General features: G+C 45.0%; 2 protein-coding genes across 2 annotated transcripts in view; both read right to left on the bottom strand.

Annotated features, from left to right (window-relative positions):
- Positions 1-799: 799 nt before the first annotated feature.
- Positions 800-5,123, bottom strand: egr3 (early growth response 3; the record flags this gene model as incomplete). Its single annotated transcript, XM_083643919.1, has 2 exons — positions 800-2,205; positions 4,970-5,123. 2 exons carry the CDS (start codon positions 5,121-5,123, stop codon positions 1,097-1,099), a joined length of 1,263 nt encoding a protein of 420 aa, XP_083500045.1. The 3' UTR covers positions 800-1,096.
- Positions 5,124-12,130: 7,007 nt separating this feature from the next.
- pebp4 (phosphatidylethanolamine binding protein 4) overlaps positions 12,131-19,312 on the bottom strand; it is a 61,639-nt gene continuing 54,457 nt past the window's right edge. The window contains exon 7 of the mRNA XM_083644538.1: positions 12,131-12,365. Within this exon, the coding sequence (XP_083500664.1) occupies positions 12,274-12,365 (92 nt within the window). The 3' untranslated portion in view covers positions 12,131-12,273. The remainder of the gene's footprint in view (positions 12,366-19,312) is intronic.

The following is a 19,312-nucleotide window of genomic DNA, read 5'->3' as shown; positions in this document are numbered from 1 at the left end:
AATGGCAGATTCAGTCTTTTTCGCTATGCTCTCGCCTAATTTATTGTATGGGTTGGTGGTATGTGTCCTGAAGGTGCTGCACCTGTATAACTGCAAACAAAAAAGAAACTGGAAAAAAAAAAGTAACAATATTGGTGAGCCTTTTGAAAAAGGCCACCGGAATGATATCTGGTAACACCACATATAAAGCCACCGTATAAAAGGCAACATGACTTCCAAAACAATATTACGCCGTGTCTGTAAGTGACTGCAAATAATTCAGTATTGGCAAAGGCATAGATTGCTGCAGGCATGTTTGTTTTAGGGTAAACATGACAGGACATGGGTTTGCATTGTGTGCCCCCCCAAAGAATTGTGACCCGCTGAACCATGATGTACTGTAGCAAAAATTGTGTGTCGATAAACCTAAATCTCAGATACACTGTGTCATATTTTGGTTGACTGATCATTCCTCTAAATCGTCCAAAGTCTTCGCTAAGCTGATATCTCTATTATGTTTGGCAAATGTCAGGCACAATAAGAACAAGGTTGGCTGTATTATCACAATACATTTTGGCACATTCTCTTGAGAAAACAACATTCAAAGAGAAAAAATACTACACTTCAACACAAAAACAACAAAAAGACAGTCAAGTGCCACTAATAAGGTATCCATGACAGTACACAAATATAACCAATTGCACTTTTAAACAACGCAGTAAAATTAATGCATACATCCCAGACAACTCACCCTTTAACTAAGCTCCATTCTAGCTTTGTCTATTTCAACCCCTATGATGGATTCTGGCCTCCTTCCAATTTAGAAATTCTCAGTCAATTTTTACAGAAGCGTATCCACCTCAAAACCTACATGTGCCAAGGTGCCCCCTCTGCGTGTTGGCACTGTGTTACAGTAGCTGAGGCTCTGCGTTGCTTGAAAGAGAAGAGCGTAGCACCCTTTCCCCTCCTGCGTAAACTATAAGGGCATCCATCTCAAAATAGAGGGACAAATCAAAAGAGAGGGGCATGTAAAAGAGAGAGAGAAAAGAGTCACCTATTTATCTCATAGTGGACGGGGTCCCTTCCTCCTCAGTCTGTTTATGGCGAGGGTCCGAGTCTACGCACAGGTAGTGACGGTCATGATGTTCCCACTGTTGGCCCCCCCAGTGCCACAGGAGCTGGGCGGAGAGCTGTGGCTGCCAGCGACCCCGCTCCCCTTGTCAGCGGGCTTCTTGTCCTTCTGTTTCAGGTGAACCTTTGAGTGTCTCTTGCGCTCGTCACTCCTGGCAAACTTGCGTCCACAGAACTCACAGGAGAAGGGCTTCTCGCCCGTGTGCGTGCGGATGTGCGTGGTCAGGTGGTCGCTCCGGCTGAAGGAGCGCATGCATATTCGGCACTGGAAGGGTTTGTGGCCCGTGTGGATGCGCAGGTGGCGCGTCAGCTCGTCCGAGCGCGAGAAGCGCCTGTCGCAGTTCTCGGCCGGGCAGGCGTGCGGCCGCTCGTGCACCGGCGTTTTGCTGGGTCTGTTGGGGTACTTCCGGGGCCGGATGGGCTTGAGCGTCAGAGTCTGCGGCGGCGGGTGGTGCTGGTGCTGACCATGCTGCTGCCCGCCGATGAAGCCCGGGTGCATCTGCTGCTTGTCCTTGAACGCCCTGATGGTCTCCAGGGGCGTGATGGGCGGAGGGTTGACTCGGATGGGGTCCATGCTCTGGAAGGGCTTGTGCTCCATCACGCCGACCTCGCCCTGATGGTGGAAAAGGTTGTAGTCTGGGATCATGGAGAAAAGGCTCCCGTCCATGGAGGCTTTGGAGGTGGAGTGATAGTCATTGCCGGGGTAGGCGAGGCCGGTGCTGGTGGCGGGGCTGTGGTGGAAGGAGACCTGGTCCTGGTACAGGTCGCTGCAGGTGGAGTAGGCAGGCAGCGGGGGACCGTACACCTGCTCCATGTCTGATGTCTGGCCACCCATGCTGGCTGCAGAGGACGATGTCTGGGTGGTTACGGTGCCAGGCGACGGAGAGACGCCGAGGATCCCCGCACTGACGAGGCTGATGATGTTGTTGTCAGAGCACCAGCCAGAGCCACCGATGCCACCTGACGGAGGAGTGTCAAAGGCAAACTTCCCCAGATAGGTGACAGTCTGCCCGCTGCGGTTGGCCTGGAAGCTGGAGCCATACTGGATCTCTGCGGTTGCTTTCTCACTTCCCATGCCCAGATCCATGATATTATCTGGATTAAAGGGGAGAAAAAACAGATACTGTGAATTAATCATGCACATGGATGCTCAAACATGAATATGAAATACAATCAGCTGAGAAAGGAAAGACTGTGAAAGTGACAACGTTGCACTACTTGCTGGGGGGGGGGGAGTCTAGAAAATTGAGTATATTAAGCTATACTAAATGAACTTGCTTGATTTCAGTGACAGTCCTTGGTTAGTCCGAATTCAGCTTCTCTGCATATCTGCAAATAGTCTGCCAACAAGAGATCAGAAATAAAAGAAGTCCAATACAGTTCCTAAAGAAAATGCGAGCGCTGTCAGACCTGTAAGTTAACTGACTGACTACTGCATCTGAGACAGTGGTGTGTGTCTCTCTCAGATCCCACAAGCTCTCATAAATCAAGACCTAAACACCCCCTTTGATCCAGTCATTGTGTCCCACAAGAGCACAGCCAAACTGAATGGCAAGATCTGATTTCTTTACAGCAGGAGGATTATGGCAGACGCCACTTCTATCACGCTCCAGCATTCCAAACGTATACTTGCAGTACAGAACATCTGAAGAAAATGGGGAAAAATTAAGTGCCAAGCATTTCCTCTCCAAAACTTGGTGTCAATGTGGAAAATTTGGGCACTTTGTAGATTTTAGGACGTTTTCACAAAGTTTCTTGATATTTTGTCTAAGCACAATATTTTACAGAATCTCAAACTACCGGTATGCGGATTAAGTTATTGACACAGATGCCATGGGGAAAGCATCAGATGCCGATGTGGGTTTGATTGACAGAGGATACCTTTCTGCGGTGCTCAGGCTCTTGAGATGACATTTGAACCGAATTGTTGCATAAACCGAGGTGAAACAGCCCTTCCTTCAATTTGCAAGAAATCATACACAGGGGTGCTTAGTTATTCTCGACCACTAATTACTCTTACCAGAATTTGACTAAAGGCAAATCATGATGAAAACAAACAAAAGCAAAATTACATACATTGCACAAGACTATTCTACACATGGTGCACAAGAACAGTGACACTTGAGGTGTAATTTTGCTTTGGATATGACAGCGAGAAAGCAAGGCTGAAATGTATTCTACGATAAATCTTTAGTCTCTGTGGTAATTTGAGATGTGGGATATATTAAGCAGAGCGGGTGACATGAAGAAAAAAAAATGACACCATTCTTTTCTTACAGGTCAATCTTGTGGTGCACAGCAAACACATGCCCCACCTCTACTTACAATAATTTATAGGCTAATTATTTGTCAAAACACTGAATTTATACATGTAGTTTTTTACCGTCTATTATGTAGGCCTACATTTCACCAGGGCTATGCCTATTATCACATACACACACACACACACACACACACACACACACACACACACACACACACACACACACACACACACACACACACACACACACACACACACACCTGTAACATCTTTTAGTATCCAGTCTTATTGCGTTTTTAAAATATCTCCAGTCTGGACTTAGCCTACATATGAGTGTTTATAGAAACATGTGATATTATGACCTCAAATGGCTTATGTAGAATTTATTTTAAATATTTATGTTTCAGTGTCATATTTAAGAGCTGGTGCTGCATAATTGAAAAGCACATTGTTGAGGTAAAGCGTGGGAAGAAAACACACCAGGCCGAACCGAGACCGACTGCTGTTTGAATTCGTATTTTTTCCACACAAAAACTTGAAAATTAAAAATATATAGGCCTATATATTTCATGGACAATTAAGGATTGACGAGATATAACGTAATTATGGTCTGCATGGGGGTATCAGTGCATCACATGCTGGTCTTTTCAGTTAGCCTTAGGGAAATAAAGATTTATTCGTTTAGCATTGACCCATCACCTCAGAAGGTGAGGCTGTGCAATTAGGGGTTGATTTAATGCCAATTTACGACACTGGAGTGAATAAACAAGTCATAATACGGCCGTCTAAATTAATAAAAAATATAGGTTAATCTGGACCAAATAACAAATCGATCAATAGATTCCCAGGCCTCGCAACTCACCGAATATGGGCCTGGTGTGTAAGCGTGATTCCGAGAGAAACGCAATAAGACGCCTATACCAAAACCCTATCTCCCACATGTAAATAGACTTATGAATGAAAGTCATTGTTCGACCATCTTCACAAACGGACACTGGCTTAATAAATCAGGGGCATTTCTGGCCTGAGCCGCCTGACCATTCACCTATAGGACATTTTCCTCTAGCAACATACCGACTTCAGTTTCAATCAATATTGCTTTTTAGAGGACTTTATGTAAAACAAATCCCTTTTCCACAAGGTTCACTCATGTCATTTCCTCAAATAGCCTCAAATATGTCCAAGCTTTGGCGAGTAAAAATCACTGTGAACGTAGAAGATTTTCTAAACCCTGACATGTTAGCGGATGATTTAAAAAAAAGTTTTTTAGACCATACAGTTGCCCCCTTTTTTAACATCGCAGTTGAAATTTGGACACACGAGCAGGAGAAAAATATCTATTTTCACCGGACTGACAACTTGTGATTTTTAAGGCGATAGCCTATCCACATTACGGCAGGTGTTAGATCTAACCATACAAAAAGTAGCGTATTCAATAAGCTTATTGGGAATCTGTCTTTGTGCGCAACAGCCAAGCGCAAACAGGTGCTCCTCCAAGCCCCGAGACAACTGTTGCCTTTTGCGCACATCGTAGTTTGAATGACTTTGACCAAAACACATATAGCTAATAAAAAAGTACGTGTGGCTCATTCTTACCTGTGTTCATCTGCGAATAGTGGTTAATAGAATCCGTACTGGTGAAAATATTCATAGACGTCGGGATGTCCTCTTCTGGGTAGAGACTGTCGGGGATCGTGTTAATTAAACTGCTCATGGTAAGAGGGAGCTTGTCCGCTAGTTTCCCTGTCATAGCAGTTATATTCAGCCCGACATAAATGACAGCGCGCAGGTATCCAAATAGACAGCGGGTGTTGTCAAACTGGAAAACACACAGGTGAGAATCACGCGTAAAAAGAGGGGAGAGGGAGAGAGGATTAAGGATGGATCCTGTTGCCGTATCCAAGTATCCCGCGGAGATTGAGCAGCGCTGGTAGGTATCTCCTCCTGTATGACCACGGGCTTTTGTTGTTATTAATCTGATCACTGTGGAAGCTGGTGACAGGCTGCTTGTGGGGGAATATGAAGTCTGTGAATCAATGGATGGTGGTGTTGGTTGCACAAGATCAGCTCTACTTGCTCTATTGGAGCTGGATAGGGGACTCCAGTCGGTCCGTATTAAATAGGGGGATGGAACATTCGCGTGACGTAGATGACCATATATGGATAGGCTGCACACACAGCCAGGCTCTCCAGTCTCCACAGCGCGTCAGTCGGTGGAAACTACAGTCGAGGAGAGGTAAAGGTAAAGGATGCATCAGATACAAAGTTTTACAAAATATAGTTGTCGAAATGCAACGATTGCCTGCACCTGATAAGATCCTGTTTGCTCCGGTTAGCCTATACTACAGTTGCACCGATCACCTATAGCCTACCTTTTTCATTATTATGGATTGTACACCTGCGCTAATCCACTGATGGAGACAATATGTTTCTAGGTTATTGCAGCCTTTCCGCAGGTCTTGGAAATAGAAAAAATAAAATAAAATTAGAATAACATAACATAATACAATATAGGCTTACATGACATAACCAAAGAAAATACAAAAAAACAACTGCTGTGGCAGATGTGAGTTTTTGTGTGTGTGTGTGTGTGTGTGTGTGTGTGTGTGTGTGTGTGTGTACTTTAGCTACTATTGTTGATTCAAGTTCAGGGTTTTAACAAAATCAATATTTGGATGAGAGTTGTTTATTGGCTTTACTCCCGAGGTTCTCCGTTGTCCTGTTTTATTATCAGTATGAATAATTTTATTCAATTATTATGCCTGAACCCAACTACACACGTGTGCAGAGTTTGGGCCGTCCCGTGTTGCAGAACATTGGTTTAAACCCCTTTTCATGCAGCAACACTGTCTTATAGTCAGTACAAAGACCGTAATTGACAGAGTTAATCGCTGGTAAATATTGCAGGCGCTTTGTAAATCCACAGGCTTGCTTTGACTTGGAGCGCCAAGTGGCCGCTAAAGTGGAAACCCCAAATAAGGCCGTGTCCGGCCCCGCCCCTCCATGCCTGTATTTGGTCCGCAGACTTCCGGGTGAACTGCTGCTAGTGGAAAAGTGATCGGAACAGGCAGCCATGTAAAGAGATCACACTGGACAAAGCGTCACGGCTCTCTTTTCACCAGTTTGGCAACTTGTGAGAAAGTACATAGGCCTAGTTTACCTAATAAACAGTCACAGATAGGCTATGCCTTTATGGTTTAAGCACATATCATGGAAAGGAGGTGCTTTCCTGACAGCCCTTCACTGAGCTCAAACTATTGTCAGTTAAAATGAGCACCAACTCACTCATATGACCCTAGTTCACAGCTTTGTAAAAGTGTTGGGATAGTGTGGCAAACTTCATGTCTCTTTTCAGCAGAATGTGCAGCATTATTATTACAAAATAGAACACGTGGGCCTTCACAGAAATAGGCTATTGAATGAAAATGCAAATGCCTGAATATCCAGACCTGAGAAATTAGTAATACCTGAATGAAGCGAACTGTAAATAGTGTGTGGGAGAATTAGTCTGAATCATGCTCGGTGTTTAGGGGGCTTATACAAACAGAGCAACAGGCAGTGATCTCACATGTGTCTCGCTCATCGGTTTGTGTCTGTTATGGGCAACCTATTCATGCCAGCAGCCAGGCACTATGGCATCCTGTTGATTTAGTCTTTGCCCAGTATCCGGAGTCAGCAAAAATGGATGAAGTACAATTCGGGACCACAGATAGGCTTCCTATCAGAGCAGCTTCTTCAACCCCGTTGCACACTGACTCACTCTCTAACCTCGCTCATATGTATCACAGCAGTGATTGAACACACTGTTCCAGGTCAAAAGGCGTGGACACCAAAAGTTACAAGTAACATTCATTACACACAATGAAGTCCCATGATGCCTGTGACAGCATGATACAACCGTGCTCTTCACCACTGTCGCGTGTGTGTGAGGCCAGTGATCATCTACTGCAGAGGTTTTCAAAGTCCGAGACTGTGGGCCTCCCCTCAGACAAAGCTGGGAAAAAAGCTGCCCCCCTACTTAAGTTTGGTCGCTTAGTTTCGCTCAGTTCTTGGTGTCCAATGATTATTTCATTTGACCCCACAGGCACTCAACAATTGAGCCGAGATATTGCTATTTGACATACGTCAGAGTGACTGCACCAAATACATAGGAAAGGTCTCTCTGATGTCATTGTTTCTGATTCTGGGAAAGTGGGGAAAAACAAAACTGTAAAATTCCCTAAATACTATATCTCAGAACTATCTCTTTAACAAAGTGTGATCTCTTTTTGATAACTAATGTAGGCTGACACTTTTTCACTTTGGAGCCTGCGCCTGGCGAGGCCTACCTCCCACTTTGAAAACCTCTGCTGTATAGATTCATCCAGATCTTTAGTCGTATTTATCAAAGTCAAGTCTCAAAGGGCTTTACATACAGTACATACTACATATATATATTCACAACATATATTCTGTACTAGGTCATATACTTCACATAATGTAGATCATTTACGCCATATACACATCCGTCACAAGTAGTTAGGTCAAACATGTACATTTTTCTCACGACCGACAACATTCAGTCTATTGCGGCAGGCCTACTGTCACCCTAACACCAGCCTTGTTTAAATAGTGATTTATTGGGTTGCCATACGCCAAACTTTAATCTTGTTGTATCATTAAATTCATTTTGAACCTTCTTACTAGTCTCTCATGATTGAACTTCCTGTGTGTCAGGTGAAGCTGCTGAGTGTTACAGGTGTTAAATCATTTGAGATTTGACCATCAACTGTAGCTTGCACTAACCTAGGAATGTGTTATATATAGCTTCACGTTAATCGATGCCATGGGAGCTCCGTGGAAATGGTTACCACAACTATGTTATTGTCAATACAAGCCAATGGGGGAATTCCCTTCCGGGTAACAGTTGAGGGACTTATTTCTGGCTAGTCACTTTCCTCAGGGGAAGCCTTTGTATGGCTTGGAGGCTGGAAACTTGGCCAACCCATCTGACTGGAATATACTACCTGTAGCCTGTTTCCTCGACTGAGCTGCGGTGCCACACGCGGCCCGGCCGGCCTCCAGTGTGTGTGTGACTGCTGGTGGCGTTGCACCTCTCCTGCCTCCTTTGCATACGGGGATTCCGTGGAAGCGCAGGTTCACTTTAATGCATGAGTGGGAAAATGCAAAGGCACTATGGATATAGTCAAATTAGTTTTGTTTTTTTCCAAGCTTCATGGGACAGGTCGTGATTGTTCCTTCTTGTTGCCGGGAGTCAATGCTAGAGCTGTGGAAAGACAAACTGTTCCCAGTAATACAGATGTGAAAGCATGTGATTTCCCTCATCTTTGCTTCTTTCTTTTGGTCGGTCCTTTTTTGTTAACTTTTGAACCTTTAAAGAAATGTATTACCACCGGCTTCCCATCCGCAGACACATCCAATTGTGTCTGTAGGAACGTCTGAAAAAAAATAGCGTGTGTGTGTGTGTGTGTATGTATATGTGTGTGTGTGTGTGTGTGTGTGTATATATGTATATATATGTATCTATATATATATACACACACACACACACACACACACAGTGTATGTATATATATATATATATACATATATATACATATATATATATATATATATACATATATATATATATATATACATATATATATATATATATATATATATATATGGATTTTATTATCCCATTTTCTCCCCAATTGTGCTTGGCCAATCCCCCTGCTGCACCCCTTCCGCCGATCTGGGGAGAGCCGTAGACGAACACATGCTTCCTTTGATACATGTGCTTCTTTTCACCTGACAGCGAGCGGTTTCACCGGCAGGACGTAGCACGTGGGAGGATCACGCTATTACCCCCAGTTCCGCTCCCCCCTGAACAGGCACCCCAACCGACCAGAGGAGGAGCTACTGCAGCAACCAGGACTCATACCCCACCGGCTTCCCCACCCGCAGACACGGCCAACTGTGTCTGGAGGAACATCTGATCAAGCCGGAAGTACCGCTGCCGGGAATTGAACCCGGGTCTCCGCAGTGGGTGAGTGCTTTTACCTACACTACCCACACCCCCCATGGCTTTGATACATCCAATATTTTTCCTACCTGAGTGGACATTTCAGCTGCAGCCAGATTCTGACCTATATTCTGCTTCCTCACTATATTTTGTACTCTCAATTGCCTGCTTGATGTCCAGGTCCTGACCAAGCAAATGAGCCCAAAACTACTATATCATCCCACTGCCATCTTCCTGTCATCGCTCTCAGTTGAGAACCTCATATCTAAAAAAAAACACTTTTTAGCTTGACCACCATGCATCTTTGACTTTATCCAACGAGTTATGAATGGGTTAAAAATAGAATGCTCCCAATTTTCTCAACCCATACAGGAACCATAATCCTTTAGTTAAAACAACCACCAAAACTGGAGTTATGAGGTTTTCACATGACAACGGCGCTATGCTTATACATAAATAATGTTTCATTATTGTTGTGACATAACGTGACATAACACACATTTAACGTATAATCTATGAATTCTGGTTTACTATTAAGTCGAATGTGATGCATGTCAGTTAAATGCAACAGCACTATTGTACTATCTGTGGTGTGTGTATATATATGCAGAGTTTTGTTTTTCACAGTTAATAACAGGGATAAAAATACAGATGAATTTAAGGTCAGTGCATAGACTTCAGGAAAAAAATAATATTCAGAGGTCAAAGAGTATTAGAAATAAATTAGCAATTTAAAATACAGTTTTCCTGGTTGATGAATGTAAACAACGAGATCAATCGTGCGCAAAGACCATGTGGATATGAATGCGAATTCCTCTTCAAATCCCCAGGTGCAGTAAACTGCACTGGATCTCTGCAATCAGTCAGAGTTGCAGAACAATGCCAGTCTGTTGAGGTCAAACGTACAGTAAATAAATGTGCAAAGTGGTCCGCAGACCATACTGTTGACACGCAGTGAACAGATGTCACGCTCAAATCCATTTTGCCACTCCTCATAATAAGTGATGAACTGGGGGGGGTTCTCAAGTGAGGGGGGGGGATCCTGCACGTTTTACCGGCACCAGCAAGAAAAATGGAGACTCAAGTCATCATGCATATTAGATCACTTGCGGTTAGGCAATTGAATTGATTATACAAATTCCCTTTAATTAATGTTAGTTTGAATAAATTAAGGAAATATTAAATGCCTTTCCTATATCATCAAGGGAGGTGAAGTTGTTTTTTTCAGAGAATGCAATATAGTGCACACTGTTGAACTACAGCTGTCAGTTTTTCTTAATCATAATATCTCAACTCTCCTGATAATTGGAGTAAAATAAACACATACAAGGAAGTGGAGTGGCAAAACCCTGCATGCTGTTTTGGCAGAATATCCCCAAGATATAAAGGAGAAATCATGCAAAGTGAATTTGGAATGGCACAAGTTGCCGTTTCATTGGTGAAGTGCTGGATTGAAGTAGGTGGTTTTGGAAGAGCGCTCTCCCACTTGGCATGCTGCACACTGTGTGTGATGGTGTGGAATTATGCTCCACTTGCCAATTTTTAAAAATGATATTTCATAAGTCAAATAAGACGGGTAAATCAAGGTCAAGAAGAGCGATATTGCAACTGACGGATACTTAACATTTTTTTTTTCAGAAGGAATGGACCGCCTGTCTGTGCACTTGCGCATTGTTTTGGTTGTTTTGTTTGTGGACCAGCCTGCTTTGACTGCTAAGTCGGGGAGGCAAACAAAGCGAATGCAGGACAAGTTGATCAATGCTCTCCCAGAGTTCATCGAGAGGGCACATAGAGGTTTACCAAGGCTGGCTTAACCACCAAAGGAACAAAAACCTCCATTACCTACTCCAGCCTAGCCCACTGATGAGACACCAAATTAGGGTCAATGAAACCACCAACAAAAGATTGATCATCAGAACATCAAAGTCCCTCATGTAAATCCAGCCCTTTTCAGACATCTGGGGTATTGATACAAACCCCTCCCAGAGGAGAGGTGCTGGTTAGAAACCGATATTCCTCATGGGGGGCACTCTGACCCACCCTCTACAAAGACCCGTGGAAGTCTGAAAAGTATCTCCTAGCGAAAGGGTTGAAAAGTTTATCCGCACCATCCTCTACAGACCTGCCCAGGTAGGGCCCCCTTATGCAACTGTCCAAAGTTCAAAACGGGTTCATCGTCCCAAAGTTAAATTCAAGGACGCTTCGACGTGTGTCGGTTAGAGAAAGTCTTTTCTTCACGATATCACTTTGAGACCGGAAAGCAGGCTCGGAATCGTTCCTATCGGTGTACAAGTGGTCAATGGAAATATGATAAACAATGACACAAACAGCAAGTTCCCTTCACCCTAAACACACCGCAGGCAGCCCCTCCCCCCATGCCCTGTCACTCTGAAGAGTATTTTGGTTCAAGTTCCACTGTGGCATCCGGCTGTGTTGCGGTCTCGGTTTCACCTCCCACTTCCTTTTTTTGGGCCCTGACGTGTTTCCTCCCCTGAATTAGAATCAACTCTTTCCACAGCAAAGCCGTGATATCAGGCCCTCTTCCTTCTCTTGTCGGCCGTGTTCGGAAACTAATAAGAAATCCCCAATGAGGTCAAAATCTATTTCCCAAATCCCGGGCCCCCGGATCACGTGACAAGAGATGCAGCGCAACATCAAAACCTATTCGTTGGTTGTAACACAAAGAGGAAATATCTTTCTAACTCCACCACGAGAGAGAAAGCTGACACTGCAAGCTTTCAAAGCTTCCATACAATTTAATTAAGAGGAATTCACACCGTTAACATGATCGTATATCTACTGATGCTACTTCCACAGGATGAAACAGTCCAGAAGCAGCTTATTCTACATGTGTTGGTGATAAAGAAGAGAGGTTACCCAGGCAGAGGATCCGTCAGTCTTTGTAGTTCTGGGTGAGGAACTGCAGGGCGGCCACAGGCGCGCCCAGGCCAAACCTACTGATGAAGGCCTGCGGATCCCATTTACCTGGAGCGGCAGGACGACACAGAAACGCAGATTATCCATTCACCGGTCCACACACATTTGGCTTGAATTGTACTGAAAAATCACGGTGCATTGTAAACGTCATACAACACCGTTTTGGCATATAGTTAAAAACTCAATTAAGACTTAGAGAGAAAATAAACAACGTTCATTAGCAAGCAATTAAAACCTCATGTTTTTTTTTTTTACACACATCACCGCACATGTATCATAGCAAAAAAGGATATTTGTTTGTCTGCACACATTCACCACACTGAGTGCGATATGAGAGCATTGTCATGAGCGCTCGGTCCATGTTAAAGGGCTGTGAGGCCTAACTGACAGCACATGGCTCTGGGATGTGAGTCACTGAGAAACAGCACTGCTGAAAATAAAACATGTTGCCGTAATGATGGAGGTGGGAACGCGACGACGTATTGGCAAGAAGATATGATTCAATCGCTTGGGCTGTTTCCCCCCCCCTCCTCTTAAACAAACACCAGACGGCCATCCGGCTGGTATGACAATATCACTTCATAGATTTGACCGTCGCTGAATCCCTGAAGCTTGCCCTTCCCTTACAAAAAAAAAATAACAAGACAAAAAAATAGAAATTCACAATTATCATTCCATGGCAACAGAACCCTGTGTGCTTTATAGTTGCAAACTTCAACAGATCCTGGACAGAGCGAGTATCTGTCCCTGCCTGTGTGTTCACATGTTTGGGTGTACATAAGACAATGCCGTGCTCCATATTCCAGGGAATCGCTGACTCTCTGGCATTTCCTTGTGTAGAATAATTACATTAACAGCTGCCGCAGAGAAGCATAGGAAATTCATCTTTTGAAATGAAAGCCGACTATTGAAATGTTCCGAATCTGTAGAGAGAATGATTCCATAGTGCGGGGTCGAGCCTAACTGTGTCTGGATAGAAACATCACTCCTCTTGACCCCCTCTCTGCAGCTGCTTTGCCGGCCCTCTCCTCTGCACGGCTGTTTTCGCCATCAGGGAGCCACAGTTTGTATCCTCCGGGCAGGCAGGCAGCGTGGAGGAGATGGGGGAGCAGGAATACACTCTGCTGGTGCCACGCACAGCCAGCGCGCTCACCTCCCGTCCACGCAGAAACAAATCACAAAGATTCATTTGCATTTCAGATCAAATGTCTTACTAAAGGCAGTGATTTTTCAGGGTTTTTCCAGGATATTTGTTTTTAACGCAACTCCCATCAGATTTTAATGGATTTGTGTTCATGATCATATCTGTGCTTATTTTCATATTTATGAGGAAGTAAAAAAAAAAACGTCATACCAAATTATTTTTCCTTTACTCCCCAATTGTACTTGGCCGCCCCACCCCACCCCCTCTGCCGATCTGGGGAGAGTTGTAGACTAGCAAATGCTTCCTCCGATGTGCAGTCGCCAGCTGCTTCTTTTCACCTGACAGCGAGGAGTTTCACCGGCAGGATGTGGCGTGTGGGAGGATCACACTATTCCCCCCAGTTCCCCTCCCTCCCTCCCAAGAAGGCTGACCAGTACAGCGACAAGGACACATACCCCTAATCCGGCTTCCCACCCGCAGACATGGCCAATTGTGCCTGTATGGATGCCCGACCAAGCCGGAGGTAACACAGGGGCTCGAACCTGCAACCCTCATGTTGGTAGGCAGGGAATCTACCGCTGCACTACCCGGATGCCCCCCTCCATACCAAATTATTGGTGAACTGCTTTGGGGCTCCTGTCCTTGACTTTCTGACTCCCTGAAGCATTCTGACATTCTCTCTGTGACTGTATACACTTCTCATCTACCTGAACACCGTGCTGCTTATCCCGTCTGCATCTTCAGCCCAGGAGACTGACACTACCGTGTGTCCGAGTGGCCGTGGGGTCAGGCGGCGTTCCGAGCTCAGCTGGCGAAGACGATGAATAATAACTGGGAGATGAAGCAGATGAACATCTGAATCTCATCTGCTCCTTTCTGTGGATGAAGGTAGCCCACAGACAGGGCCGCAATAATCCAGAGGGGGCAATAGAGTGACCTGCCTGTATGAGACAGCATGGCCCCAGTGGCCCGCTGGCCTGTGCTCCAGTGAGAGATAATGCGACGCCTCTGCAGATCCTGTAGAGGGGTGCGGCAGCAGAGGTAGGCCAAGGGGACAGAAAACTTTCAACTAAAATATGGGGAAATAGTTCATGTGTCATGTGGTAGATTTAACTCGCATGACTCTTAACTCGTAACTCTCATGGGTAAATAGTGTAACTTTTTCTTTGCTCCTGCATGCATGCAAACATCTGCCTATGCTATCAAGGCCAGGGGAGAATGTGCCATAGCGTTATGCAATAGTTCCCGTAATAGCGAATGTCAGGGTACAGTATAGCCCTTGTGGAGGAGCTGTAGAGTTAACGATCAAACGAGAGACAAAACGAAGCACTGCTTGTAAGGTGTTTACACAAATAAGCCCGTCTAAGCTGTGCAACACTGTCATTGGGCACAGTCCAAAACGAGGCAAACTGACAATAGCTGGTGGTATCATGCTGGCAGGGCTGGTATCCTGCAAACGCCTAGACTTACAAATGAACTTAAAATAGGTTGGTATCTGTTGGTAGTGCAGAGACATGTTTTTCCGCCTCTCCCATCTGCCGGCTCATGGAAAGGACAGATAGCGTAGGACCTGAAATCTTCTTTCCTCGCCCCCCTTTCGTCTCCACCTTGGTCTCTGTCTGGGTATGGCTGCGCTGCTGTGAGGTGACACAAAACTGTCCCCGTTGAACCTCTGACAGTGTCCCGAAGATGCTCAAAACCAAGCCGACCTCGTCATTGCCGTGGAGACAGAAAAGTATGTCAGGGTAAGAGCTTCCTACAGCTTGTTTGTGTAATATTGAATAATAATAATAATGAACTAGGAGTGTCGTACTTTTTCGGCCTCAGGAGGAGAAATTCTTTTTGCTTTCCTCTCAATGGGCAGGTGAGAGGTCAGAGAGAGAACCCAGGTCCAGCAGCTGAAAAGTCATGTCCTTACTGTGCCATCCTGCTATCTAACATGACATCACTCTCTGGCATGCCAACCTCAGCTCACAGCCCGCTACCTAATGTACAAAGCAGCCTACATTGTTATGCTCTCACCTTGCTGCGGACTATTCAATATTATATAGGCATATTTGAAATGTTGAATTGAAAATTACTGCATTACTACATGTATCCTTCACTTTCCTTTAATATGGCTTGTTAGCATTCTTTGTCCTCCTCAATAGCACCAAACGGCACAATTGGCTATAACTTGAGGTCAGCTATGCCCCTCGGTTTCAATGGCTAAGAAGAAGCCATTTTAGGGGGGAGAAAGTGAGGAACAAATGTAGAAACTTTACACCACAACCTGACAAGTGTCTGGTGAAGAGAGAGAGAGAGAGAGAAACACAAAACAGAAGCAGCTAAAATTCAAAATGTCAATGTGTTCCTTTAAGGCAGCTGATTCCTGGCTGAAGCTCAGGCCTGCTGTAGCATCCAGATCCTGGCTCTCTTGACTCCACGCAGCTCTGATTAATGGGAGAGGCTGTGGGTGGGTGGTAGACATGGATCTGCCCATTACCACACTGCAACATTGCAAATGGCTTCAATTACTGTGGAGTGTGCTGAGCTGGCAGTAGAAGCTCCAGGAGCCAAGATGAGGAGCATGCAGCATCCAGCAGCTAGCTCCACTGTGACGCGTTCACAGTGTGATCGTCATGTGCACCCTCTGCTTCGTAATCTACCACTGGAAAATCAAGGAAAGAATTGATGAAATGATGATGACATTTGGATCATTTGAAAAAGAGGAAACCACAACACTCTGGCTCAGATGCAAAGACTAAAAATGTATTTGTCAAGTCATGTCATGTCATGTCTGAGCCAGAGTGTGCGGTTTCCTCTTTTTCATTGGATTTTGTTTCTCCGTCACCAGCACCTCACTGAGACACTCCACGGTGTGCGTTTTCCTTACTTTGACAAATTATTTTGATCATATATAATAATGATAATTGATTGCATTTATATAGCGCCTTCCTAGATTCTCAAAGTGCTTCACATATCAACTCCTCCACCACATGGGGAGCACCCACCTGGGTGATGCACAGGAGCCAGTTTGCGCCAGAACGCTCGCCACACATCAGCCTTCACGGTGGGACAGTTGAGGACTGAATGCCGTTGCATTGTTGTTCTTGTTCAAAGAACAGGAACAACTGGGATGTATCTATAAAACACGGGTGGCTCGAAAAGCCAGACAAATTGTGTCTGACCCTGTACATCCCCTTTTCACAGAGTTCACAAAACTGCCCTCGGGAAGACAATACAGAGTTCCTGCAGCAACCAAGAACACCTACAAAAAAATCTGTCATACCAAACGCAATAAATCTGCTAAATTCATAAACGTCATCCACATCAGAACCACGTGGTCCGTTATCGCTGCCTGTACTGTTCTATGTTGTATTATGTATCCTGTCGTTTCCTGCGCTGTGTACTGTGTATTCTGGTGTTTGTTGCATGTACTGTACTCACTGTGCCTTTCACGTGCGCAAGCAAACCTGTGAAGCCAGAGACAAATTTCCACATTGTGAACAATAAATTGAATTGAATCTTCTGATCATCATGTGACCAAATTGACTATGCTACTCTCAACACATTGCTGAACAATCTGACAAACAACTGTTGGGGTCCAAATCAGGACACACAGCATTGGAGGGGTGAACAGTGGACGTGCAAATTGCTGTGCAGACAGATGCATCACTATGATGGCCCCTCTCAGGTCCACAGCCTCTCCCCTCCCCTGCATTGTATCAGTGTTTGCCGTGGCACTGACATATTGAGGAGCTTGCCAACTGGCAAGGAAGTCTCACCAGGGCCTGCATGCCCACGCCTGCCCCCACCCTGGCACAGGGGCACACATTCAGTCAGGGACAGCCATCCTGTGCCAGAGGGATGGGGGATTCCCTACGATCACGCCCCTGTGGCCCGTGCCAAGAGCGCAGCCCCCCTGTGGTTCCTTGTGTAATAAACCAGCTGTCTCCATCAGTTCACTGACCCACATTTCATAACCTTAAACACGGGAGGCCCGGCAGACTCCCACGGGTTCCTCACGACAGCTCTGCTCCACCTCTCATTGCTCACCCCCCCCCCTTTATTGCTCGAGTGATGGTCAAAGATGAAAAGAAAAAAGACGACAAATTTGCGATAAAATCGAGTCAATGACTGCGCTACTGGAAGTGGAAAACGATCATTAGGAGTCTCCCACCCACGGCTAACTGCTTTCCCTTCGCAAATCACATCAATTAATGTCATGGGCGATGAGAAATGCTCTCTGTGTCATACCACATGGAGGGAGGACAGACGCTAATAAGTGAACATACTTAACGGAGGAGGTGGGGAGACATGGGATTCCCTCCGTGTTCCTCTTGTCTGTGCGGGAATACCACGCTCACGGCCAAGTGGAGGCCTTGCTAATACTGTACAGCAGGTACAGCAGTGAATTCAGCCAAGCAAATCATTAGTGTACAATCATCCTGCTCCCCCCCCCCCCTCACTCGTAAATAGTGTTGGGCAAGTTACTGAAAATTGGTAATTAGTTACAGTTACTAGTTACTTCTCTCAAAAAGTAATTTAATACCTCTAAAGTTACTAGTTACTTCAAAGTAATTAGTTACTAGGGAAAGTAACTTTTGCTTTACTTTTAAAAGTCCGCTTCGATTGTTATTAATGCACACATTATGTTAGTGTTGCTGTGCCACAGTGTGGCATTGAACATTCACTTATTGGGGAGGCTTATAGCCTATCAAGGTCATTAGCCTCTGGGGCTCTGGCTGCAGCTGCAGCTCTCTCCCCGGACTAGGTCTGAGGATCAGAAAGCAGATAATCATCTGAAGTTGTCCGTTATTTTCATGTCCTAAAGTAACTAGTAACTATCCCAGTTACTATTTTAGTAACTGTAACTGAGTTACTAAATTTGAAAAGTAATTGGTTAGATTACTAGTTACTGCAAGAAGTAGTTAAGTTACAGTAACTAGTTACTTAGTAACTAGTTACTAGTTAACTAGTTACTTAGTAACTAGTTACTCCCAACACTGCTCGTAAACCATGACTAGGCTTTCATTCTTAATATGTCATTATATACAGCATCTAATTCTATTGCCCACTTTTGCAAGAGCAGCTATGTTCTCCAATACCGACGACGACGACCATATGAAAACATTTGATTAACCAAGAGTGAATTTCATAATTTCATTTCCCTTTGGATTAGACAGAACAGTTTGCAAGAGAGAGGAAGTGCTCCACCGGGAGTTCAACTCATATAGTGGATTAAGGATGGGTGGGATCCACTCAGATCAATGACTTTGTAATGCGAGGGCAAACTACTGGAGACAAGACCTAGCAAAACTACTGCACACATCCAGTGCAATGAAATACAAAGCGCCAGTTTATTTATTATGCACAATTACTTTGGAAATAGTAGATCATTATGCGTGCTATTATTTCTCTAGCTTAACCAGTTTAGACACCCTGCCAATGGGCTCATCATAAAGGCTCATTATAACCGTGTTTTGGAAGCACTAGCTCTGGTCGGTCGGGGCGCCTGTTGGCGGCGGAAGGGAACTGGTGGGAATAGCGTGATCCACCAACGTGCGTGTACGTCCTGCCAGTGAAGCTCCCCACTGTCAGGTGAAAAGAAGCGGCTGGCAACTAACTGCGCATGTGTCGGAGGAAGCATGGTGTTGGTCTACGGCTCTCCCCAGATCGGCAGAGGGTGGAACAGCGACCGGGGCAGCAGGGGGAAAAATTGGCCAAGTACAATTGGAGAGAAAATGGGGGGGGGGGGGGGGGGGGACATAATTTTTTTTGTGTGTTTTTTTTGTGTCTGTGACAGACTCGTGCAGGTGTGCGTGGGAGCCAGCACACTTGTAATGACCCTGCAGGCATTCACACTGCA

This window comes from Poromitra crassiceps (assembly GCF_964638095.1).
Source record: "Poromitra crassiceps genome assembly, chromosome: 10".
Classification (NCBI taxonomy): domain Eukaryota; kingdom Metazoa; phylum Chordata; class Actinopteri; order Beryciformes; family Melamphaidae; genus Poromitra; species Poromitra crassiceps.
This window is presented reverse-complemented; position numbering and strand designations above follow the sequence as displayed.